Below are 26,429 nucleotides of genomic sequence, written 5' to 3'. Positions count from 1 at the left end.
ATATATATATATATATATATATATATATATATATATATATATATATATATATATATATACATACATATATATACATATATATACATTCATTCATTCATTCATTTTCTGAACCACTAAATCCAATTCAGGGTTATACTCCATAATGGTATACTTACTCCCAATATATCCAGTTTTTACTAAGTATATATGAACATAATGAAACAGAACAGACCAGGGTCATTTTATTTAAAGAGCAATGAAAAAAGTCCAATTAAAAATACAAAATAAGAAAAACGTGTTCTTCAAATCTTATAATTCACCTGAGCTGTGAACGTTCTAGCCAGAGATAATATCTGTAATAGTCCCTTGTCACAGTACTTTGAAAAACAGGAGCTTTATACTAACACAGGAGTGCATTATACTTGTAAAAATTCTGTGAAAGGAAATGTAACGTCGGTGTGGTACAAATACAATATCTGTCAACTGAGGTGTTTTTTTTTTCGTTTTTTTTTCGTTAAATCAAACACAATTTCATGGCTGACAAGGCAGAAGAGGATTAACACCCAATTTTATATGCCTTTAAAGGAAGCACACAGCTAATGCTGTAACTTCTAATCCTCCTAGCACTCCGGGCACGGGATGTGTTCAATCTGTTTGTTTGACTCAAAGTGCACCAACTGGCCCGAATAGCTGATGACTAAAGTTGTGGCTGAGAGAGTGCAAAGGCTACAGGGAAATCAAGAGTTGTTGTACCCAGCAGCTAAGGAGCAACTTGACAGTGTCAAAGGATTATGTACTGTGGGGCTAACAATACTAATGGCACTTCTTTTGCATTATGATAATTGCCAAGACAAAATTGCCACGTAATTTCTCCCTGTTTCTAATTATTGGGCTCTTCAATGCAAGCAGGCAGTGGGAGCAGAGCATTGGCAGGCAATTAAACTCCTGCAATTATGGCTCTATTGTAAAGCACAGCTTTACCAAGGATTTGTAGGGCAGAGAATGATTGCTCTCCGACGCAATTAAATACAGAATAAAACTGATGTGGACCTCTGAACAGATCTGAACAGTTCACTGCTGTTTCCTAACAGCCAGTGTTCAGGAAGGAGACCTTAAGCAGGTCTGTTAAGGAGGTCATGTGTCCAATGAGTCACACAGATCACAGCCCCATGTCTCTCTATACTATCGGTTCTAGGTACAAATTTGCCACCAAACCACTAATTTTCTGAAACTAGGAAAATAAAATAAATAAAAATGACAGTATCATTTGCATCAAAACTTTTTTCCAGGGAGACATGCTGGGAGGAATGAGCACACCTTCCCCTAGCATGACAGAGAATGCAGTGACCCAATGCAAATGTGTGCACAAGGAAGTTAAAAGCTATAAACAGTACGATACAGAGGAGCATAGCCATCTGGAAACTCAGTGACAGTAAGGTGTTTATGAGAGACTGGGGAAAACAATAGACACAACCTACTTTGTTTCATTTTGTGAGACGGAAGCCAGTGCTGTTATTTCAGGACCCAATGGAGAAACTTGTAAATGGCTCAATAAAGTGATAGAACAGTGAAAGTATCAACTAAAGCTGAAAATGCTCTTTGTGATGAAAAGACATACACACAAACATGAGCACACACACAAATTTGAAACACGTTATGTATGTGAAATCAAAATAAAGAAGATTAAAAAGCTCAAGGATCATCCCTGGTCATAAGGGTCAGATCTATGTCCTGTTCCTGGAGTCAGAAGTAAACATAGAGAAGCAGCATAGTTTTGATGCTCCTCATATGTGGGCCCAACAGCTGACCTCCTGAAGTTCTCAGCCGTTTTACTCGTCTCGTCTTCGTGCCGCTTATCCGGGGCCGGGTCGCGGGGGCAGCAGCCTAAGCAGGGAAGCCCAGACTGAAGCTGCATTTAAAATGTAGAGAGATTCCTCTGCTCCCCTTCTTCCATGCTGACATTACACATGATACACTCTCATGATAAGAAAATTTGTACACAGTATCATAACATGATGCTCTGTTGACAGCATGAGATGCTTAATTTACATTTCAGAAGGTCTCCATTCTTTCATAAGGATGGGGACCTTATAAATGGGTTTCACCCACATTTCCTCTGTTGAAACAAGTGCTGACACAACTGTTAACAGCAAACTGAAGCAGTGTTGATCAAACACCATCCATCCATCCATCTTGTGTCACCATCCATCCATCTTATCCAAGGTCGGTTTGCGGGGCAGCAGCCAAAGCAGGGAAGCCCAGACATCCCTCTCCCCAGCCACATTTGCCAACTCTGCGGGGGGGATCCCAAGGCATTCCCAGGCCAGCCGAGAGATATAATCCCTTCAGCGTGTCCTGGGTCTTTCCCGGGGTCTCCTCCCAGAGGGACGTGCCTGGAACACCTCACCAGGGAGGCATCCAGGAGGCATCCTAACCAGATGCCCGAGCTACCTCAACTGGTTCCTCTCGATGCGGAGGAGCAGTGGCTCTACTCTGAACCCCTCCCGGATGACCGAGCTCCTCACCCTATCTCTATGGGAGAGCCCAGCCACCCTGCGGAGGAAACTCATTTCAGCCACCTGTATACAAGATCCTGTTCTTTCGGTCACGACCCACAGCTCATGACCATAGGTGAGGGTAGGAACGTAGATCGACTGGTAAATCGAGAGCTTCGCCTTCAGGCTCAGCTCCTTCTTCACTACGACAGACCGGCACAGAGTCCGCATTACTGCAGATGCCGCATCAATCCGTCTGTCGATCTCGTGCTCCATCCTTCCCTCACTAGTGAACAAGACCCCGAGATTTTTAAACTCCTCCACTTGAGGCAGGACCTGAGTCCCGACCCGGAGAGGGCAAACCACCCTATTCCGGCTGAGGACCATGATCTCAGATTTGGAGGTGCTGATTCCCATCCCGGCCACTTCACACTCGGCAGCGAATCGCTCAAGTGAGAGCTGGAGATCACGACCGGATGAAGCCAACAGGACCACATCATCTGCAAAAAGCAGGGACCCAATCCTGAGGCCACCGAGCCGGATTCCCTCAACACCTCGGCTGCGCCTAGAAATTATGTCCATATAAGTTATGAACAGAATCGGTGATAAAGGGCAGCCTTGGCGGAGTCCAACCCTCACCGGAAACGAATCCGACTTACTACCGGCAATGCGGACCAAGCTCTGACACCTGTCGTACAGGGACCAGACAGCTCGCACAAGGGGGTCCGGTACCCCATACTCCCAGAGTACCCCCCACAGGAGCCCCTGGGGCACAAAGCACATGTAGACTGGTTGGGCAAACTCCCATGCCCCCTCCAGGACCCCAAAGAGGGTATAGAGCTGGTCCACTGTTCCACCGCCAGGACGAAAACCGCACTGCTCCTCCTCAATCCGAGATTCGACTATCCGGCGGACCCTCCTCTCCAGGACCCCTGAATAGAACTTACCAGGGAGGCTGAGGAGTGTGATTCCCCTGTAATTGGAACACACCCTCCGGTCCCCCTTCTTAAAAAGGGGGACCACCACCCCAGTCTGCCAATCCAGCGGCACTGCCCCCGATGTCCACGCGATGCTGCAGAAGCGTGTCAGCCAGGACAGCCCCACACCATCCAGCGCCTTAAGGAACTCTGGGTGGATCTCGTCCACCCCCGGGGCCTTGCCGCCAAGGAGCTTTTTGACCACCTCAGCGACTTCAGCCCCAGAGATAGGAGAGTCCACCCCTGAGTCCCCCAGCTCTGCTTCCTCATCGGAAGACGTGTTGGTAGGATTGAGGAGGTCTTCGAAGTATTCCTTCCACCGACCCACAACGTCCCGAGTTGAGCTCCCCGTCTCCACTGTGCACAGTGTCGATGGAGCACTGCTTACCCCTCCTGAGCCGCCGGATGGTGGACCAGAATCGCCTCGAAGCCGTCCGGAAGTCTTTTTCCATGGCCTCGCCGAACTCCTCCCATGCCCGAGTTTTTGCCTTGGCGACAGCCGAAGCCGCATGCCGCTTAGCCTGTCGGTACCCATCAGCTGCCTCCGGAGTCCCACAGGCCAAGAAGGCCCAATAGCACTTCTTCTTCAGCTTGACGGCATCCCTCACTGCTGGTGTCCACCGACGAGTCCTGGGAATGCCGCCACGACAGGCACCAACGACCTTACAGCCATAGCTCCGGCTGGCCGCCTCAACAATAGAGGCACGGAACACAGCCCATTCGGACTCAATGTCCCCCGCCTCACTCGGGACATGGTTGAAGCTCTGTTGAAGGTGGGAGTTGAAGCTCGCTCTGACAGGGGACTCAGCCAGACATTCCCAGCAGACCCTCACAACACGTTTGGGTCTGCCAGATCTGACCGGCTTCCTCCCCCACCATCTGAGCCAACTCTGCCCCCCTCTTCACCCGAGTATCCAAGGCATGTGGCCGCAGGTCCGACGATACGACTACAAAATCGATCATCAAACTGCAGCCCAGGGAATCGTGATGCCAGGTGTACGTATGGACACTCTTATGTTGGAACATGGTATCCGTTATGGACAATCCATGACGAGCACAGAAGTCCAATAACAAAACACCATTTTGGTTCAGAGGTGGGGGACCATGCCTCCCAATCACCCCTCTCCAGGTCTCACTGTCATTGCCCACGTGAGCATTGAAGTCCCCCAGCAGAACTATGGAGTCCCCAGAAGGAGGACTTCTCCAGCACTCCCTCCAAGGACTCCAGAAAGGGTGGGTACTGCTGTTCGGCGCATAAGCACAGACAATAGTCAGGACCCGTCCCCCCACCCGAAGGTGGAGGGAAACTACCCTTTCATCCACTGGGGTAAACCCCAACGTGCAGGCACCAAGCTGGGGGCTGATGAGAAAGCCCACACCTGCTCGGTGCCCAAGCCATGCGTCGAGGTGAGTCCAACTATATCTAGCCGGAACCGCTCAACCTCGCGCACAAGCTCAGGCTCCTTCCCCACCAGAGAGGTTACATTCAACGTCCCTAGAGCCAGCTTGTGCAGCCGGGGATCGGACCACCAGGGTCCGTTCCCCTTGCTGCCGCCCAGCTCACACTGCACCCGACCCCTATGGCTCCTCCCGCAGATGGTGAGCCCACGGGAGGTGGGGCCCATGTAACCCTTTCGGGCTGAGCCCAACCGGGCCCCATGGGCGAAGGCCCGGCCACCAGACGCTCGCTCTCGTACAGGCCTGGCTCCAGAAGGGGGTCCCGGTAACCCGCGTCCGGACAAGGGAACATTTATGCCCAGGTTTGTCGTCATCATAGGGGTTGATGAGCCGTGCTTGGTCTGGTCCCTCCCCTAGACACCTGTTTGCCATCGGTGACCCTACCAGGGGCATAAAGCCCCCGACAACATAGCTGCTGGGATCTTCGGGACACACAAACCCCTCCACCACGATAAGGTGACGGCTCAGGGAGGGGCAGCCATTTTACATTAAAGCAAAACATGTTTTCGTATTTGCTGCCTTTTATCAAGAGAGAGCTGTAATTTCCTCAAAAAGTAACTTTCAAATCGTCAATTTAATCTATACTTTATTAAAGCTTTTTGTGTTTTTATGTGATTCATTCATTCATCATCCGTACCATTTAGCACAATTAAGGGTCGTGGGGAATCTGGAGCCTATCCCAGCAGGGTTAGGGCGAAAGGCGGAGTACACCCTGAACAGCTTGCCAGTCCATCGAAAAGCCACACAGAGACAAACAACCACTCACGCTCAAACTCACTCCAATGGTCAATTTAGAGGAACCAAATCACCTAACATGCATGTCTTTGTAAGGTGAGAGGAAGCCAGAGTACCAGGAGAGAACCCACGCATACATAGGGGGAAAAAATGCAAACTCCACACAGAAAGGCCACTGTTCGAGCCTCTCCCCAGCCGAGGATCAAACCAGTGACCTTCTTGCTGTGAGGCCACAGTGCCAACCACTATGCCACCATGCGGCCCATTTTATGTGATTTGTTTTAAAAATGATTTTTGATACACTTTTCATGCTTCTGGCACCTCACTGTAAAGTTTTTCATGTTTAATGAAATGAAAATGAAAATGAAAATTACTTTATTAATCCCCAAAGGGAAATTCAATATTGTAGTAGATAATAATTCATTTTAGGAGGTCTTGTTCTGGAGATTGATGGCTGCTGGCAGGAATGATTTTCTGTATCTTTCAGTCTTACATCGGACCTTGAAGAAGCCTCTCACTGAACGCACTTTGTTGTTTCTTCACTGTGTTGTGGAGAGGGTGTGAAGAATCCTCCATCATCTTCATCAGCTTGTGCAGCATTCTTCTTTGGACAATCAGCTCCAGTGGCTCCAGAGTTACTCCAAGCACAGAACCAGCTTTCTTGATCAGTTTGTTGATTCTCTTCAAGTCTCTGGTTCTGATGCTACTACTCCAGCAGATGGCTGCAAAGCTGACTGCACTCTCCACAACAGACTTAAAGAAGATATGCAACCTCTTGGTGCAGACGTTAAAAGATCTCAACTTCCTTAAGAAGTAGAGTCTGCTCTGACCTTTCTTGTAGATGTATTCAGTGTTGCATTTCCAGTCCAGTTTGTTGTCCACCTGAACTCCAAGATACTTGTATTCCTCCACCTCCTCTCCCAGGATGGAAATAGTGTTTTGTTTATTCTTGTTCCTCCTGAAGTCAACAATCATCTCTTTTGTTTTGCTGGCATTTAATACAAGATGATTGTCACCACACCATTTAACTAACTGACTGACCAGTTCTCTGTACTCTGCTTCTTGTCCATCACTGATACACCCCACAACTGCAGAGTCATCAGAGTATTTCTGCAGATGACAAAACTGAGTTGTACTGGAAGTCTGAGGTGTACAGAGTGAAGAGGAATGGCAAGAGTACAGTTCCTTGTGGTGCACCAGTGCTGCTGACCTCCATCTCAGACACACAACCTTTCAGTCTTACAAACTGGGGTCTGTTTGTGAGGTAGTCATAGATCCAGGTGGTTGTGGAGGTATCCACCTGGAATTTATGGAGCTTCTCACATAACAAAGCAGGCTAAATGGTATTAAAAGCACTTGAGAAATCAAAGAACATGACCCTCAGAGTGTTGCCTGAATGGTCCAGATGAGTGTGCTCTCTGGGGCAGGTATATGATGGCATCTTCAACCCCAAGTCCATTACAATATGCAAACTGTAATGGGTCCTGAAAGTTGTTTACTTGCTTGTTGAGGTGAGCCAGCAAGAGTCTCTCCAGGACTTTCATGGTGTGAGATGTCAGGGCAACTGGTCTGTAGTCACTTGGTTCAGCTGGCTGTGTTTTTTAGGCACTGGAACAAGACAGGAGGTTTTCCACAGCACTGGAACTCTATTTTGTCTCAGACTGGTGTTGAAAAGGTGCTGGAGAATTGGACATAGTTGTTTTGAGCAAGTCTTGAGAACTCTGGGAATGACACCATCTGGACCTGCAGCCTTGTTCTGGTTCAGTTTCTCAAGTTGCTTCATAACCTGATTGCAGGACACAAACAAGGTGGAGGTCTCAGGATGTCCTGATGGTCCATGACTAAGCTGCAGAGTGACGGATTGGAGGCGTGGCAGGAAAGCAGTGGGCTTATGGAGGGTGTGTGGTCTGTTGGGCTGGAGGTAGGGGGTGAACTGAACCTGTTGAATATGTTCAGCTCATTAGCTCTGCCCTGACCTCCATCAGGCTGGTCCCCCTTTAACTTGAAGCTGGTGATCTTCATTCCAGACCACACATCCCTCATGTTATTGTAGCCCACATTTAAATATGGCTATCAATAAATGCCTTAAAATCAGTGCATCATGCTAAACCTAGTGATACATGCTGTTTTGCTGTCTTCCAGTAAATAAGCTACAGCATTTATAGAGTTAAAGTTCCCCTTCGCTCTTAGCCAATGAGCTGCTGCTCAAGTATTGTTCTCAGCCAATGAGCTGCTAGTAAACAGCGCATTGTCCCGCCCTCCGTGTCCGTGTCTGTGGGAGTAGCCTCCTTCTCCCTCTAGCCCGCGAGACATGAGCCTTGAGAACTCTGCTGTGAAAACCGGACGGAAAACTGCAGAAAAAGGTATAAAAACGTTGTGAAATGAAGAGTTAGCAGCCACATGCTAATGCTAGGCATGCTTTTACACATTTATATTGCTAAGACAATGTTGCAAGATCGAAATATTAACTAGTTTTAGTGCTCTTTACTTTTGGTTGTAGACAGCAAAGGCAACGAGGCGCCGCCATTTTGTGCTCCCTGCCTTGAACTCTTGTGAGATCGGTGAGCATTTTATTTTATACTTTCATGGTTTAATTTGCACTTTTTGTGGTTCACTGTGAGAAGAAATGGTTCTAAAATGCACTTTGAGTTATTTGCCTTGATTTTGCTGAATTAATATTTTATTTTTCTAAAACTTGAGGCAATGCCCTGTTGTTTATTTTGCTATTAAGATTCTGAATGTATATTGAGGTGAAATATTGAAACAGATGCAAATGTGATATTTTTCTACTGTTTTATTTTGAACTGTAAACATGGTTAATGTTACGAGCAGTACTTTTACAAGCTAACTAATTGAGAAATGCAATTATTTGAAAACTTATAGTATTTGATGACACTGTTGTTGACAGGTCAGGTTTTTTAGTTGGGAGGACCTGTTATTGATGGCGAGCCAATCCCTGGAACGAACTGGTCAGCTCATCTCTCTACTGCACGGTCCAGTGTGGCAGGCCAGCTGCAACAAAAAACCCCTTCCACACCATTCGTCACTTGCTGCCCCTTTTCGAAACACACATACACACATTCCCCTGAACTCTTGGACGTTTTATTTGGAACTCTTAAGGACTTTTGCGGACTCTACACACCTTTACGGGCAGGAAGTGGACTTGGTGCGGGCTAGTGGAAATCCATTAGTAACATTTGGGTTTTGTTGTTGAGAACTGAATTGTTTGAGGTCTGAGTGATGTCAACTGTTCATGCTATTGAAACTGTGATTTATTTTGATTTGAAAACTGGATTGTACAATTAGAAGGGTGCACCCAGGTAAGAATTGTAGGTAACTTTTGTGATTGTAGACAAAGTTATCGAGACAACTGTTGGTACCAAACGAGAAAACATTTATTTAAAAAGAAAAGATTTTATTTTTTATTTTATTTTATTTAAAAAATACAAGCTGGCCTTTTCAAACTTTTAGCCGTTGTCTGAGTCTCATTCATGTCACTGCTCCTGTTAGTAGCCGAACCTATCTTCTGGCCCAAATCTTTCCAAAGCTCCTTTACATTAGGTATTGGTGAAATTAAGCTTTAGTGATACCTACAAGTAACTGAGAGTGTTACAAGTGGCGAGTTTGCCAGCCAGGAGCTGTAGTGAAATTGCACGAGACTCTTTTTGTTAAACATTACAAAAACCAGGGACAATCAGAACAAAATCTTGCAACAATGGAAATAGTAACACAGGAGTCAATTAAAATTCCTAACTCAGTAATCATAAAAGGGCTTACCAACAGTGATCTTGACGAAGAAGTAGCCACTTACCTGGAAAAACACGGGTCCATTAACCGCCACATCCGCATTGACAATCCAAACTCCGAGTTTCACAAACAGATAATAGCTGAGTTCAACCATGCTAGTGCAATGGATACGTTAAAGCCACTTTTACCGATTAGTGTCCAAAGCACTGCCCAACCAGATATCACGTTTGAAATTAAGAGTCTAGCAGAGGTCTATGAAGCGAATGCACGGAATGTCACAAGAGCATACATGCAACAGCTATCAGAAATGGCCAATCTGAGTGGACACTCACTAGAGGAGGTGCTCAAAGAAGAGCTAGCTAATCTAACTGTATCCGCTCAGCCTCCAGTCTCCCCGCCTTCTAATAGCACTGAAACAAGCTCACAGGCGCAAGGTGACCATTCCCCAGATCCACTTCCAGTTCATTCAACCCAGTCGAATGATCTGAATCCCAGCATAAACCAAAACCTGATCGATCTCAACTTTCAGATGCAATCAAATCCCGCACTCGATCTTAACCCACCAACTGTCCAGCGAGTTGTGGTTGAACATGTAGTGCGCAGTAGTGAGACACTTTCACACTCGACCATGTCGAATAGATTCCGCTCCTTCTCTGGACGTATACCTCGTCCAAACAACGAAACCGATTACGATACGTGGCGCACAAGTATTGAAGTGCTTATAAATGATCCAGCCGTTTCCGATTTGAACTGTACACAGAGAATACTTGACAGCCTTTTGCCGCCCGCTACATACATAACAAAGCACTTAGGTCCACAAGCTAAACCCTCTGAGTATCTTAAAGTGCTAGATTCCGCTTATGGAGCTGTCGAAGATGGCGATGAGCTCTTTGCGCGATTTATGAACACACTTCAGAATGAAGGTGAAAGACCATCGACCTATTTGCAAAGATTACATGCTTGTCTGACAAAAGCAATGCAGCGCGGTGGTGTTAGTGCGTCAGAGTTTGATAAACAGTTGTTACGGCAGTTCTGTCGCGGCTGTTGGGAAGACAGTCTCATCAGTGATCTCCAGCTAGGACAAAGAAAAGAGAGCCCACCTTCTTTTTCGGACTTACTCTTGCTTTTACGGACTGAAGAAGACAAGCAAGCAGCAAAGGTCAGTCGTATGCAGCAACACTTTGGTCGGAACAAACCCGCTCCAAATAATCCAAAGCAACGGGTCATGTCCAATGAACAAACTGTAAATACAAGTGAGTCAGATTTTGACATTTTAAAGAAACAAATAGCTGATTTGAGTGCACAACTTAACAGCTGGAAAACAGAAAGTCAAAAACAGAAACAACCCAAGCAAACAAAGACTAAGTGCCAAACAACAAATGCCAAAGTCGACGCCCGTCCTGTGAAAAAGAAACCAACCACTTTTGCCAAAACCAATGCAAAACCGCGTCCCTGGTATTGTTTTCAATGCGGCGAGGATGGCCATATTGTTTCGTCTTGCGAAAATGAACCAAATCCGTCCTTAGTTGCCACAAAGAAAAAGCAGTTAAAAGAAAAACAAGCTAGTTGGGAAGCTTCTAACGGTGCCAATGACGAGTCCCATTTAAACTGACTCCAGCCTCCAGTGTGGGACAAGTGGGGGCTACAGAAAACAATTCTCGTCCCAAAACACAAAAAGCTTCTTTAAAGAAAACTGAGTCAAAAGTGCAGTCTGTAAACCTTCCAAAAGGCTTGGTCGGTACCAGGACCACTGCTAATGTCATGATTGCTGGAAAAGAAACAAACTGTCTCTTAGATACGGGGTCACAGGTGACAACGTTACCCCAAACTTTTTATGAGCAGTACCTTTCAGATTTACCTGTCCATCCGTTGGGTGATCTTCTTGATGTAGAGGGCGCTAATGGTCAATCCGTTCCCTATTTAGGTTACGTAGAGCTCTCTATCACTTTCCCAAAAGATTTTGTGGGTTCAGACATTACTGTTAACACGTTGGCATTAGTTATTCCACCTTTGCGAGCTGAGGCACAAGAGCAAGTGTTGATAGGCACAAACACCTTAGATGCCCTTTATGCTGACTTCCATGAATCTAGTGCTAGTTTTCAGCCAGTCCCTTACGGTTATCGAGCGCTCCTCAAAATTCTTGAAATGCGCCAGAAAACATCTAGTAACTGTAATCTAGGCTGTGCAAAGCTGAAAGATAAGCACCCAGCTGTAGTGGAAGCAGGCAGAATATCCGTTTTTGAGGCCTCAGTGTACATCCCCAACTCTGTCACTGAGAAATGTGCCATTGTTGAACAGCCATCAGCCTCTCCTCTGCCCAGTGGCCTACTTGTGTTAACTGGTCTTGTTGACCTGCCAGCTAAGCAGCCCTGTAAACTGTCAGTCGTAATAAAAAATGAGACAGATCACGACATTGCCATCCCTTCAGACAGTGTGCTAGCTGACATTAACACTGTAACCAGAGTCCTTCATAAAGAGCAATCAGTGAAAGTGTCAAATCCATCTGACCAATCAAAAGACCCCTCTCAATCTAAAGAGATCAGCTTCGATTTTGGAAACAACTTGCCCACTGAATGGAAAGAACGTGTCACCAAAATGCTCAACTCAATGCCTGAAGTGTTCTCGCAGCATGAGCTAGATTTTGGACACACAAAACATGTACAACACCAGATAAAGCTCAGTGATGAAACCCTGTTCAAGTCCAGAGCCCGACCAATACATCCTCATGATGTAGAGGCTGTGAGAAAACACCTCCAAGAACTACTAGAAGCGGGAGTCATACGCGAATCTGAATCCCCGTTCGCCTCACCGATCGTAGTTGTCAGAAAGAAGGATGGTTCTGTTCGCCTGTGCATCGATTAAAGGGGGCTCAACCTCCAGACCATCAAAGATGCGTACGCACTCCCCAATCTAGAGGAAGCGTTCTCTGCTCTGGCAGGCTCAAAATGGTTCTCGGTGTTGGACCTCAAGTCGGGGTACTATCAAATTGAGATGTCAGGAAGCACTGGGGAAGCACCTCACTGTTCTTGTTGGGACAATGCTGTCCACACAGAAGTTTATGTAATCTGTCACACACTCAGTCATGACGTTGATGTCCTCTCCATGAGGTTCACCGAGGACATTTCAGTCTGTAGCCTCAAAGCCTCCTCTAAGAGCATCTTCAGCTTCAGCTGACCAGATTTTGATAGTCTTTGTGATGACTGGTTGCTGCTGAACAATGGGCTTGTACGTGGAGGTGAGAAGAACCAGATTATGGTCAGATCTTCCTAAAGTAGGCAGGGCAGAACAACTGCATCCATTACTCATATTTGCATAAAATAAGTCCAAAATCTTATTTTCTCTGGTGGAGCAGCTGACAAACTGTTGGAAAGTTGGGAGAGTTGCAGAGAGGGAGACGTTGTTGAAGTCTCCTGAGATCACCATGAATGAGTTTGGATGCTGTGTTTATAGCCGAGCAATGATGGAGCTAATGACATCACAGGCTGTGTCTGGTGCGGTACCAGGTATGATATAAACTGAAACCAGAATAACACAGGTAAACTCTCTGGGTAAATAATATGGATGGAAGCTCATAGCTAACAGTTCAATGTCCCTTGTGCATATCTTCTCCATGACATGTCCAGGATGACACCAATGCTGGTTAACCAGCACTGCAATTCCACCACCCTTTAGCTTTCCGCTGTGTTGTCTACTTCAGTCTGCACGGACCGTTTTAAAGCCCGATACAGACACATTACAGTCAGGGATGTGCTCATGCAGCCATGTCTCAGTGAAGCACATAATACTGCACTCTCTGTATTCTTTCTGAGACCTTGTTAGCATCTTGAGCTCATCCATTTTGTTAGCTAGCAATCTCATATTACCCATCAAGACAGTCGGGAGATATGGTTTAAATCTCCATCGCTTTGTCCTCTTTCTCAATCCAGTTCTGCAACCTCTTCTCTTTCTTTTCAACTCCATCGGGATTTGATGTGTTGTTTTGCTGATAATCCTGATTTGGGAGAGGTTAATCAGTTGATCCCGATTGTAAACAAGTCTATCGTTGCCATGGAGACTCATCATAACAAGTCTTGAAAGAGCCAAAAATATGTAGAAAAATCTTGATTGCAGCACACCCTCCAAACCGGCATGAAATAATACCCAATTTGAGGTAATATCTATGTGAGAAGAGTTTGTACTTTTAAAAAATCAAGATAGCAGGTCAGAGCTACAACAATTTGCTGCCAACAGACGGCGCAATCTACAATAGAATGATGTAAAGCATTTTGAAAAAAAACATAGCTCCTTAGAGCTTTCATGTGTTTATATATATATATATATATATATATATATATATATATATATATATATATATATATATATATATATATTTATACAAGTTAGGATGAGTAGGAGTACTACTACTGCTCCTCGCTGGAACAGGACAGTATCTATCTTCATCTCACTTGAAGAGTTTAAAGAAGGCTGATATTTTTTTTTCTGCTGGTTGGTGAATTTTCCCAGACTGTCTGCTGGTGGAAGTGTGATCACCTGCGGTCATGTGCACATGTCTAGATGTTTGCCACCAAAGATTACCCATGTAAACCAGATTAACAACATCAGACTGTTTTTAATAAAACAACACAAAATAAACTTGTTCTTGAGAAAATGTAACTTTTAATTACTCCTGATGTGACTTGGCGCGAATTAAAAACATGGTTAAAAATAAATTAGCTTGACCTTGTAGTGCAGGCTTCAGGTCTCAATACGAGGGGGCAGGGTACCCCCTGCAATAAGAAGGTAGGGGAAACTGGTTTATCACAAACCAGTGCAAATCTTTAAAGCAAATTGGCAGAGAATGGAACAAAACGTTAATCTAAAGGGATGTAGCGTTACCTCTTAAAACAACTACAGCTATTAGCAAAGGAGTTGTCAGATAAAGAAAAGGACAGGACCTAAATAACGTTGCTTCGTATTTTCAAAGCGGAGAACACTGCCAGAAGGGCTACAGCAGCTACAGTGTTGCTCAGAGCTAGCTCTTCTTTTGCCTGTAAGCAACCACATAAACATTCAATATGTTCCGCAAAATGGTGACATTGTTTTGCTCACTTTGCACATCCGTTTGTGGAGGAGGTGAGTGGGGGAAGAGGAAGAGGGAGGTGTGGCAAATGACACACTTTGTTTTGGTCTATAGGCAGTGCAAAACAGCAAACCTTGCAGTGAAACTTTTCTCTTTTTGCTCTAGTGCAGTGATCCTCACTGTTAATTCAACAAGAGCCACACTCAATATACTAAGACAAGAGGAGAGCCGCCACTGCCCAAAAAAAGCGTTGCCACACTACATATCCTGCTACATTGCCAAACCAGTAACATTCAACTTTTTAGCAAGGAATCATTATCCTAAATATTGCACGGAGTAATGGCATTCTTATGCAACAGTATATGGTGAAAATACAATAATGCCTCCGGAATGTGGGTGTTTCTTTTTCAATATATTTACGGAGCTACTGACGGAGCAGCTCTTTGGCAGAGTTCGGTGCAGCTGAAATTTGCCAAAACTGGCAACTCTGACAGGGTCAGTTAGGGCCGTTACAACAGCAAAGCAAGCAGCCTGCAGATCTTATTTGTGGAGAGAACTGCACCGTTGAGGGTCATTATGACTTGTTTAGATGGCATTTTCAGAAAGTCAGTGGCTGCTTCACGAGCCGCAAGTCAAGAGTCGGTGAGCTGCATGCGGTGAGTAACACTGCTCTAGTGGCTGAGGGGGGAACTGCAAATTTTGGTACTTATGCCCGAGGTTGCTGGTTGTGAATAAAGACCATTCTTCAAGACTGTTGTCTTGGGAAATTGATGCTTTAGATACAAATTACTTTAGTGTAGACTAACTAATCAGTCTGCTAATGACTCCAAGCACGTTTATTAATTTGATATCAACTCATAATTTAAAATGTATTTGAAAACACATCCACAGGGTTTATGCCTGTGAAAAGAGACAGTGTTTATATTTGTGAAACAAATATTCATATCCAATCATTCTGTGTCATTTGTCACATTTTGTCATTTCTATTAACACGCAGACGCAAACCCTGTATCAACATTATGTACTGCAGTGGACATTGTAAAAATCATATTAGTAGGCAACTAATTAAAAAAAAAAGTTGTTGTTTAATTTCTAATAGTTAGTCTATAGATGTACAAGTAGTTGATTTATGTTCCCAAATTGAACTCCTCTAAATTTGTGGAGACTTCCTCTGAGGCACTTATTATCTTTCTGCATCCATTAGAACATGGACAATTAATTCGCTACATAATTGATCAGTTTTTCTATGAAGTTCATTAACTTTTACCTTCAGGCCAGACTATACCAAATCACCAAACAAATGTTATTTTCAAACGCTGCTGCCAATCTAAGTTGAAAATAGTGCTATTATTCAGACTGTGTGCAAATTACACACACCTGAAAGAGTAAAGAAATAGAATTCAGCTCCACCCGATTCAATTAAAACTTGAAGCAAATCTTTTACATGGATCACAGCAAACCTTAAAAAAACATCCACATAATTTGTTTACGAGGTTTGATAGTATTGTTGCATTGTGGTGTATTACACTGCAGTATATATAGACAGATATTGCAATTTCAACTTTTAAAAAAATATGCAACACAAACACAACCATTTGCACCTCAAAGTGCTGTCACAGAGAAATCATAGAGGGGGTCATCTATCCCTCCTCCCTACAAGCCTCACAGCCTCCCTGTTATTAATGGCGTCATCATTTTTCCTCTGCTCACTCTATTTCCCTTCTGATAGTGGGGCTTGCTTCATCGTGTTCTGCCATGTTTCTGTAATTGCTCCAACAGCCTGCCTTATGCTGAGCATATAGTTTTGGTTTTTTTTCTTCTTCTTCTTTCCGTGTGTATATGCTTGTGTGTTTGTTCCTCTGCCCCCTCAACAGGGCCGGCTGTGAATTTGTGGGGCAGAACCAAGCTGCGGGCGAGCTTCACACAGAGTGAAATGACAGCCTCCAGGCCACTATTGGTTGATGACCGTGAAAACACTTGCGGTTAACGTAAAGTGAGAGACCGGCTGTCACTGGGAGGCACAACACTTTTGTGTAGCCCTGACAACAGCACAACAAGCTGCTCTACAACTAGACTCCGCAGTGATGCAACAAACAACAAAAGGCCCTATAATTTATAACATCAACCATCTAAGACACCTGAATTATACAGAGAAGAGGAACATGAACATGGTACAGCCGGTGCTTTTTGTCAGTGTCTTTGAGAATAATTACATTTCTTTACCGGAATTTGGATGCGCAGAAGAAAAGTCGAGGGTGGTTGTGGACAAAGACAGCAAAGTCAGAGCACAGGAAAGAAATCTGGGAACGTCGCAGATGCCAACCAAGGTCAGATAAAGTGAAGAATAAGTGCTTAGAGAGCTGGAGGGGCAGAGGCCAACTGTGTGGAGGAGGTGTTAAAACTTGAGTGACCAAGCATGAGCACCACCTCCACCCATCATTAAATGAAGCCACTTGAAGGAAAAAGGCTCCACTCTCAGAGGTCGATACACAACACTTTTGCAAACCGTGATGGTTCAATTTAGCCTCAGAAGAGTTTTGTAATGCTTGTTTTTTTCAAGGGGGGGGTATTTCTTGTGCGTCTGACACAACCTTTCATTTTCACTCACAATCTCAGAATCTTAATTTCTACATCAATCACATTCCCAGCAGCAAACAGGTTTCCAAACCTAATCTGAGAAGCAATAAATGATGCACCAACATCACATAATGGGAGGGATGATTAGAAAGCAGTTTTTATAATAATTTTTAACCTTTCTGTAGTTAAATCAGACTTCTTTTACCCCCTGCCCTTATCAATTTCTTTGTTGCCTCCTTTTATTCTTGCTGAACATGCGCACGTGTGCACACACACAAACACAGTTTATTATGCAGTAACATTACCGGATCCCCTTAGGCAGCTGTGCATCTCTGTATGACTGATGAGGGTAATTTCTCCCAAACAACAGAATGATCACTTTAGTGGTGAGCGCGACAGACACTCCCTCCTCCCCTGTCTTCTCTCTCTCTCTTTCTCCCATCTTCCCTTTTAGCTTAAAAGAAAAAAAAGGCAAGAAAAAGACAGACATTTGTTACTGTGTCTCCTGCAGTGCCTGGAATGTTTCCAGAGATAAATAGTACCCCTACCTTATAAATACTGAACTAAAGAAAAAAAAAGTTCATTACTCAAGAGATCCAACTAATCTATTGATCCTCTAGTTAGGATTCATGTTTAAACTCTGCCAATAAAAGATATTTTCACTTTAGCTGTTAGATTTCAGGGTAAGGAGGGTTTCCTTATTTTTTCCTTGATTACCATAGGGATCCAATATAATACACATGTCAGTGTGAATTAACTTCATATTAGGACTGAGGGAGGCTCAGTCAGTTTATACTGTGTGTGTCTACCACTGTGCACCATGAGAAACACTCAGCTGAGAGTAGTTAGGACTTGTCTGCTTCTCTCTTTTGGCCTCATAGGTTCAGCCTCAGTGGGCTGTCTTTACCTATTCTCCCATCTGTCAGTCACACACAAAAACAAATCCACCTGTCGACCGGGAGACTGGGCTGAAGAGGGCAATGCCACAGCTGTCTGGGCCCGACTTAGCGAAGAGGGGAGCGAGCCAGCGCCCTCCACTGGTGACAGAAAGCCCATTAGAATGCCTATTACCCCACCTGTCAACCCTATCTCCTCACCTGCACCGATAAGCCACACTAATGAAGACAGTTACCATTACAGCACCTTGAACATGGAAGTCATGCTTCTATGCATTTTGTGGTCCTTGTGTCCTTGATCACAAGGGCTCCCCAGGCTTGTAACAATATAACAATTCAAGCGTTAAGAGACAGACATTCTTACCGCGTCACTTGATTGCCTCAACAATGAAGCTATTAATGCTGCATTATGTAGATTGGAATGGTCACAAACATCTAATGGGATAAAGGCTAAGTACAGTGCAATTTAATGCTACTGACTTTCAGTAGCTCTTTGAAGGATGTTTTCAATTATAACAGAGCTAATTTAATTCATTGTTTCGTAGCTGAAAATGCATTTTTAAAGCTTGACTGAGTCTCTATTTCAGAACTCAGGTTTAATCAGTCATGTACATTGAACACCGGAACGTCCTCTAAAAAGATTGACAAAGTTGCCGGGGATCTGCATTCTAGGTTTTAAAGGGACGCAGTAGCCCTACCCTTTTCTATTTCCTCGCATGGCAGGCTTCGGTTGTGGAGGGGAGGGCGTTCGCCTAAAAGATGAAAAGACCTGCGCCTTTAAGAGGGCTGTCTACTCTTTCCCTCATGCTCCCCCTCAACCACACAGACACTCCTCCTGTGAGCATTTGTGAGGCAGCTCTTGTCCCTTATGTCTCTTTGTGGGAAACAGAACAGACTTCCCAGAGCATCACTGAAGACAAGACAGGACTCTAGAGACAATACCCCAGTTTCAGACCTCTGTACAGCCTTGGCCTTAGCTGCAGTGGATGCCAGAGTCAGCACAAAGAAAGGAGAAACTATTCAACTTCAGCAGGACTAAAACACAATCCAGGGGACCAAAACAGGAGGTGGAACTTAACAGCTGAACAACCCAAGAGGTCAGTTTTGAGTTGTATGTGAGATGATCAGCAGATCAGAATCAACAACACTGGATGGAATCGCAAAGAAAAAGGTGGCGTTTTAATATGCGCTCTCAGTTTCTCTTTAGAAAACTTTTGCTAAGCAGACTCAACAAGGAAACGTGTATCTTATGCAGCTGTTAGGATAAAAGCTCCATATGAAATGCAAACATAGGAAGGAAAGTGGATAATCTAGCTTTATATTTTTCCTTTTATCGCTCTCCAGAAGACTTACCAAACAGTCACTGGTGGTATGAAAATGAGATGCTCTTTAAAGAACATCCTTAAAGGTCCCAGCAGAACTCTTAATTCACCAGCCAGGCATTTATCTTATTTCTCCAGCTTTCTCTGAGAGGGAACATTAAAGACTTTGTTGATAGTGCTCTTGGGGAGGGAGTAATATTTCTTATGTGGAGTCTTGAAACTTTACAGCCGTTGACTGGAGGGAAAGAAAAGTGCCAAATGCAAAGAAAATTATGTTGTATTCCATGAAGGACTAAAATTACAGTAAAGCACAGAGAATTGCAGAAATGTTCACAGGGTATGGAATGGTCAGTGGCCAGAATCAGTATCTGACTACTAACATTGCCAAGCCCCAATCCGGATTGGACATAAACATACAAAGCTATACTGAAAATGGGGTAAGCCAAGGGACGTGCCCTAACTACCAGGGTCAAACCTACATAAATGCTGTAATGCACCCAGGAGTGGTCAACAATGTTTCTAACCTGCTAAAACCCACATCCTTACCAGCTCCTCCTCCAGCGACTAAACTGGGACAAGAAGGATTCAAAAAAGTTTGTCGCACTGAGGAAGACAGCCCTTGTCCATTCCCAGGTCTTCCATCTGGGGTGTTGGAGATGCGTGTGAAGGAGGGAAGCAAAATCCGCAACTTAATGGGATTTGCTATGGCAAGGATGCATGGAGAGAAGGGTGGAAGTGGGGGAAGTGTAAGCAATGCTGGGCTGAGACAGGTTGTTTTCACTGGGTCAGGCCGGGCAGTCACAAAGACTATCACCTGTGCTGAGATCATGAAACGAAAAGTGGGGTCTTTGCACCAGCTGACAAAATTGCAGTACAAGGTGGTAAAAGAGGTGTGGGAGAGCACGGAACAAGGGGCATCTGAGATGACAGTGCACAGGACTGTTCCCTCCATCAGCATCCTTCTTTCCAAAGACCCTCTGAATCCCCAGGAACCAGGCTATCAGCCCCCAGAGACATTCAGTGCATTGTGGGAGGACAGAGAGGGTGCTGAAACTGCACCGCAAACAACATGCAAGAGACCCCTTGGACCTTTACCATACAGCAGTTTTCCTCACTGTAAAAGACTGTGTTTGGGGGAAGGAGTCTCTTCCTCCTCACTGAAGAGATGAACCACTGTCACAGAGAAGAGGACTGAATCAGCGCAGTTCATTTGGAGCTGCACTCCTCTCCAGCACAATGCTGAGACAATCAGAACATTCAGTCAGTCAGAACAGTGGTTTCTCACAAGAACTGACTTCCAAGTCAAGCCTCCAGAGGTCAGTTTCACTGGGAACTAAAAGCTTTCCTCTGTATATACTACTGGACATATTTTATGCTTATTTAAATCTTCAAAAACTGTTATAATGTGTGCTATTGTTCTTCAATCTTGAAAAGATTTACATCATATTTCTTTATTATGAAGACAATGTAAATAATTAAACAAAGCCATGATTTGCACTGGTTCCACAATACAGCTTGCAGTAAAATATTTACAACTTGTGGACAAAATAATTCACTGGCATCATCTTCTGACTGTCTCTATTCATTAAATATAGCTTTCTAAATACAATACATAGATTTAAGAGGTTGAAATAAAACAAAATCTTTAAGCCATGGATGGTATAAAAAAATACCAATTTTATTTGTCTGAGTTTTAATCCTGACAAAAACAAAATCAAATAAATGTTTTTTCCCCAAACAAAAAAAATCTATTCATTTCATCTTTGTTCCCACATCACTGAATCTGCAGAGCTCTGAAGGAAAAAAAAAAAAAAAAAAAAAAAAAGTCAGTGTGCTGATCTTTTGATAAGAATTACAGCAGTGAAATTTGTCTGTAGAAAAAGCTGATTTAATGACAAAGCTGTTGATAAGGCACCAAACCAACCCAGTCTGACAGAAATGCCACAGGGAGAAATACAGGCACAGATTATCATTAAGATAACTATATAACATCACACAACACAGTGGAGTAAAGGATTAAAACTAGGCTTGACAGAGCTATACACTGCACTACTGCAATATATGAAACCTCAAGCAACAAGGTTCACTCCTTCTCATTTCAGCCTACAGGTCTGCACAAGCGCCATATCTACTGTCATCTTTTTCTTCCTGTATATCCTATTTCTCAAACAAAATACATGTGAAAAAAATATAAAAACAGAGCCAAGATTTAAAGTAACACTATGAAACTTCTAGTTGACAGACATAAATGAAATGGCTGCAGACTCTCCGGTTGACATTTTTCATGCATTGCCTCCCTGAATTTTCACACCATTTACATACTAGTTTAGTTCAAAAGAGGCAAACAAGTTATTGCTGAAGCTTAACTGTATGCTGCAGACGTCTATGGCATTTGGATCAAAATTTTACTGAACAAAATGTATAGTGGTTTAAAAAAAAAAAAGAAAAAAGATAAACAGCTGGCAGAATACGGATTGCATTTCGTAAATTAAACATTTCCTTCAGCCAAAACAAGAAAAAATACAACAAACCCTCCAAAGTATTCCATCAAACAAATACAAACTTTTTTCTTTTAACAACCCAGCAGATAACTGCTGATCTTAATGGAAATCTGCAAATGCTAATGCCGACCACCAAAGTAAATTAATCAAAGCTTCTTCTAATTCGCAAGAGAATTTAGCTCGACTTGGAAATAGTTACTGAAAGAGGAGCAGTAAAATTGCAATGGTATTTATTTTCAAATGAATTATTCACAGAAATAAAAATCCTAATTTGTCATAAAGTGGTCTGCAGTACCTTTAGAGTCTATGGTAGACATAATAATTAACCTCCTTCTCAATCCCACTGGATGAATCAGAGCACAGCAGAGCAACCAAGGTTGAATAAGAAATGCTGTGACTGCAACACAGCACATATGTAGCAAACTGTGTGTCCTCGAGAATGCTAGAAGGTTATCATTACAGGTTGTTGTTATCACAGAGTTAACAGCTTTCACCCAAGAGCCTATAGGGACAGTCAGTCTGTGATGCAGGTCAAAAAGATAATGCAGCTACAAGTAAATTCTAAATCGACCTGCATCTGTTATCATGCATTAAGAATTCAGGGCCAAGTGTGAAATGCAGAGAGGTAATTAGGGATAACGGCATGGCGCACCTGAGTGAGAGCACAGATAAAACATACTGACAAAAGCATTATTCCAGAGCTAAATCCAATGTGGCTGGCATGAAATAGGGTGGCGAAGGAGTCAACAAAGAGCATTATAAGAATGTGGACAAGGTTATTCACATGCTGTGAGTCAGTTTGCCAGTAATATTTGTTTTCAAAGATGCAGTCAAAAGGGATATGAAACAGATAAGGCCCTTGGCCTAAAATGCATTGCAGTACTGTGTTAAGTGATTGGAGCATTTTGCAATGTTTGAATATATGAAATGTTTCTAAACCCGCTCTTTCTTTAAAACAGACTAATTAAATGATAACAGATGACCCTGCCTTCACTACCACTGAAACTATCATCTTTAGTATTAGAACAGAGAAAAATGGGAGGGTGGGCGTCACATTTGTGCTTTTCCTTACATTTAATAAATATTCCACCAGTGAAAGATTTTTGTTCAATTTAAAAATACAGCAAACTCCAAAACTGATGATACTGTTTCCAGAACTTGATTTTTCTGTTGAGGTGGACATAACAGCAACAATCTGTTTACCAAAGCTAATAAATAACTGCATGCAGTGAATGCGAATAAATTCATTTTGAAGTTAGCATAATGAAAGTGTTGGTACTCTATTTTTCCCGTCTCTGCCGCTGCAGCAGATGAGAGCGAGGTCTCTGGGATGGCGTGGGAGTTCGCTATCTCCCAGCCTCCAGATGGCTCCGTCTTCTCTTATCTAGAAGAATGGGTGCTGCCTCAATTTTTCAACTCGCCTTATCTGGGAATTCTTTAAATTGAATATTTACTAGGCCTATGTTTTCTGCCTGTGTTAGCCCTCTGAAGTCGACATTCCTTTTGCTTGTTCAGACAGGGCAAAAGGTTTTTCTCACTCATGCTTTTCCTTTTGTCTGCCTTGTCAAGTAACAGGACAATGATTGATTATGTGATTGTCGGAAGAGAATGGAAGGTTAAGCAGAGCCCAGTGGAGATATTCTAACAAATGGTCATTGAGGACATATGTTAAACAATAGAGAAACATACATTAACCAAACATGACATCAGGCACCTCCATTATATGTCAGGAGTAAAGTGAATTAAATTAATCATTTTCCAAGCAGTCTATTGTTTCCTATACACAGCATACACAAGAGGTTAAGAGAACTCTTAAGCAGCCACTGAAAACATCTTATTGCCATTTGACTGGCTGTGGTCTATCTGCATAAACAAGCTGTGCCACAGCTACTCCCTGGTAAGTGTCTGGAAATGTCTTTTCAAAACCATTTTGTGAAATGCCTCCATGTTGGATTAATCAGTGCAGCTGAGGATGTAATTGCTGTGCTGAAGTCAAAGCTGTAAGAACAGATAATGAACACTGACTACAAGGCTGCCAAAATCCAAAGGGGAAAAAAAAGGACAAAGTTTGGAAACCAAAATGACTTCAGCATTTTGTAAAAGCTCTTAAAGAAGAGCAAATTTCACTGTATTAAGTTAAAAAAAAAAAAAAAAAAAAATTTTAGAAAACAATCATTTGGGACTCAGTGGTCATTAACATGGAAATTGTCTAATTTGCTGCATTATGGTGTTGTAATCTAAAAGGACACTGATGCAAAATGATACTTGCCGGCAGGGTTTTTCTTGCACTATTAAAATTATTTACAAAAAACAATGAAATATTTAAGATTATGCGTCCTTAAATTCTTTATATTGAATAGTTGTTTGATTCATTTTAGTAAAGTTCATGCTTTAATAGATGAAGAAAAGCAACTGCAGCAACTGGCTGCTGCTGCCCTCTAGTGAAGGAACAAGTTCAAAGTCAACAGCAGAAATATGTCTTTCACATAAGTGCAATTATCATCATGTATAACACACTTTAATGGAATTTTTTTCAACTCAGTGTTTGTACAGAAACATGGAATAGCTGCAGTAGCCTAACAAATGTAACCATATATCAATATACGTTAAAATTAAAAAAAAAAAAAAACTGAACAGGCTGGTACTGCAAGAAGTTACTGTACGCTCGCTTTCTCTTAAGAAAAAAATGAAAGTATGTATGTTCTTTTTCTGTGCTGCATGCAGACAATCCCCACTTCTTCTAAAGGTTTTTGGTATCATATCTGTGTCCTAAAATAGACCTGTTGCAGCTGCTGAAAGATTATTGCCCTTTCAAAAGTATTTTTTATATTCACACGGCTCATCAGCCACAGGCACACAAGAAGTTCGCTGCAAAACCAGAGTTCTGGTGGTAATGCGTCACATTCATGCAACTGTATTTTAAATTAATGTATTTAAATTCAAAGAAATAAGCAAAGAAACAAAAAATAAATAGTAAAACTTCACATTTGTCAGTGGCAGATTTTGAATTTCACACACACACACACACACACACACACACACACACACACACACACACACGTCTCAGAGCTGATGCACAAAGAAACCAGTTTAATTTATATTACTTTAGGAAAGAGGACAGATTGTTATTGACTGTAACACCACAAAAACTACTTAAATTATAATCCAGTTTCTGAATAAATGTAACCAGACATGGTCAGTCAAGCTAAAAAAAAAAAAAATATGATTGCAGCCTTTTCCGATCTTTTTTCATATCTAAAATTCTTATATCTCAATGTCAAGTTGTTGTACACCCAAAGCTGGTTACCGGCCCATCACAGCATTTTCAATGTAGAGAATTTAAAAAGCTATTTTTATTCTTTATACTTTCTTGATAGAAAAGGGTTCAAAGAAAAACCAAGCAGAAATGTAAAAATAAAAGAAATAAACAGGGTGTTCAACCTGCGCCATCACACATAATTTTCCATTTACTTTTTTTTGTTAAAAATAAATTTGCAAAGTCCAATTGTGATCCAAACAAACCAAATCTATTATATGATCCACACTACTTTAATTTACAAAAACAGTGTTCATATATACTAATTCAGAATTGCCTAGATAAGAAGGCCAATTGATAACATAAGTCGTTAGGACTACTTTTTTTTTTATTGATTATCAGGAAAGGTTAAAACTTACGGTAAGAAGCAGCAGAAGGTCACATAAGGAGAAATTTTATAACAGCTATTTTCCTACACTGTAAATGATTTAATAATTAATAGTTGACAAGAACTGAGGAAGTCTGGAACTTTCAGGAAGAGTGTTTCTTGTTACAGCATAAGTAAAATAATTAATAAAAGCTAGTAAAAGGAAATCTTCTGTTTACATAAGTTCAGAAAGATTTAGCAGACATTTTAGCAGTGATGGTGCACTCTGCTAAAATGTGCCTTTTACCGAAGGGTAATCAGAAAACATTTGCTTTGTCTTTACAGAAACTGGTCATTTAAATTCATGAAATTAAAAAGGTTTTACTTATTTTAGAGACAACTTAGGTTCTTTAGCTTGGATAATTCCTTTTGGTTCCAACAGAAATATAAAACATTTTTCAAATAGAATAAATGATGGATTCACAAAACAATACGGCAAACAATATTTTAATCTTAAAAATGCCCATAAACCCATAACACATATCCTACGGAATCACAAGATGGAAAATTTTGCAAAGGCCCTTGCAGTCCTCACACTTCAACAACAGTGCATGTAAAAGTCAAAGTATTTCACATGCTAGAAGCCTTTCCAAGAGAAAATGAGCCAAATTGCCTCAAAATAGACTTGAAGAACTATCAGCTGCCAACAAACTGCATTTAAGAACAACAAACATCATGTTACCAAGTAGGCAAGGCGCCAAAATTTCATTTTAATTTTTTGTTGGTTCAAAAGTAAACAACAAAGTGAATAAAACGAAAGTAATCTTGTCTGAAGCATGCCTCTGGTTAGAAAATAAAAAGAAGGCACATTACAAGCAAGCCGTCAACAATCTCAAATTCAAACAGCCACAAAAAGCCGGTGATTCATATGCAACAACTTGAGAAACCAATCTATTCAATTAGCTTTTTAGTTCAAAATATTGGAAACACTGCTTATCCAGCATTTGCTTGTACATTTTATTTAATTTCTTCTCAATATGAGTCTATAAAAGACTCATAT

The 26,429-nt window shown here is 42.5% G+C and overlaps 1 protein-coding gene across 1 annotated transcript; it reads left to right on the top strand.

The window, feature by feature from the left end:
* Positions 1-19,064: 19,064 nt before the first annotated feature.
* On the top strand, positions 19,065-20,414 carry LOC306769891 (ribonuclease P protein subunit p25-like; the record flags this gene model as incomplete). Its single annotated transcript, XM_079258656.1, has 1 exon — positions 19,065-20,414. The coding sequence occupies exon 1, from the start codon at positions 19,572-19,574 to the stop codon at positions 20,412-20,414; it is 843 nt and encodes a 280-aa protein (XP_079114782.1). The 5' UTR covers positions 19,065-19,571.
* Between the last annotated feature and the right edge of the window lie 6,015 nt (positions 20,415-26,429).

This window comes from Telmatherina bonti, assembly GCF_933228915.1.
Source record: "Telmatherina bonti genome assembly, chromosome: 1".
Lineage (NCBI taxonomy): Eukaryota > Metazoa > Chordata > Actinopteri > Atheriniformes > Telmatherinidae > Telmatherina > Telmatherina bonti.
This window is presented reverse-complemented; position numbering and strand designations above follow the sequence as displayed.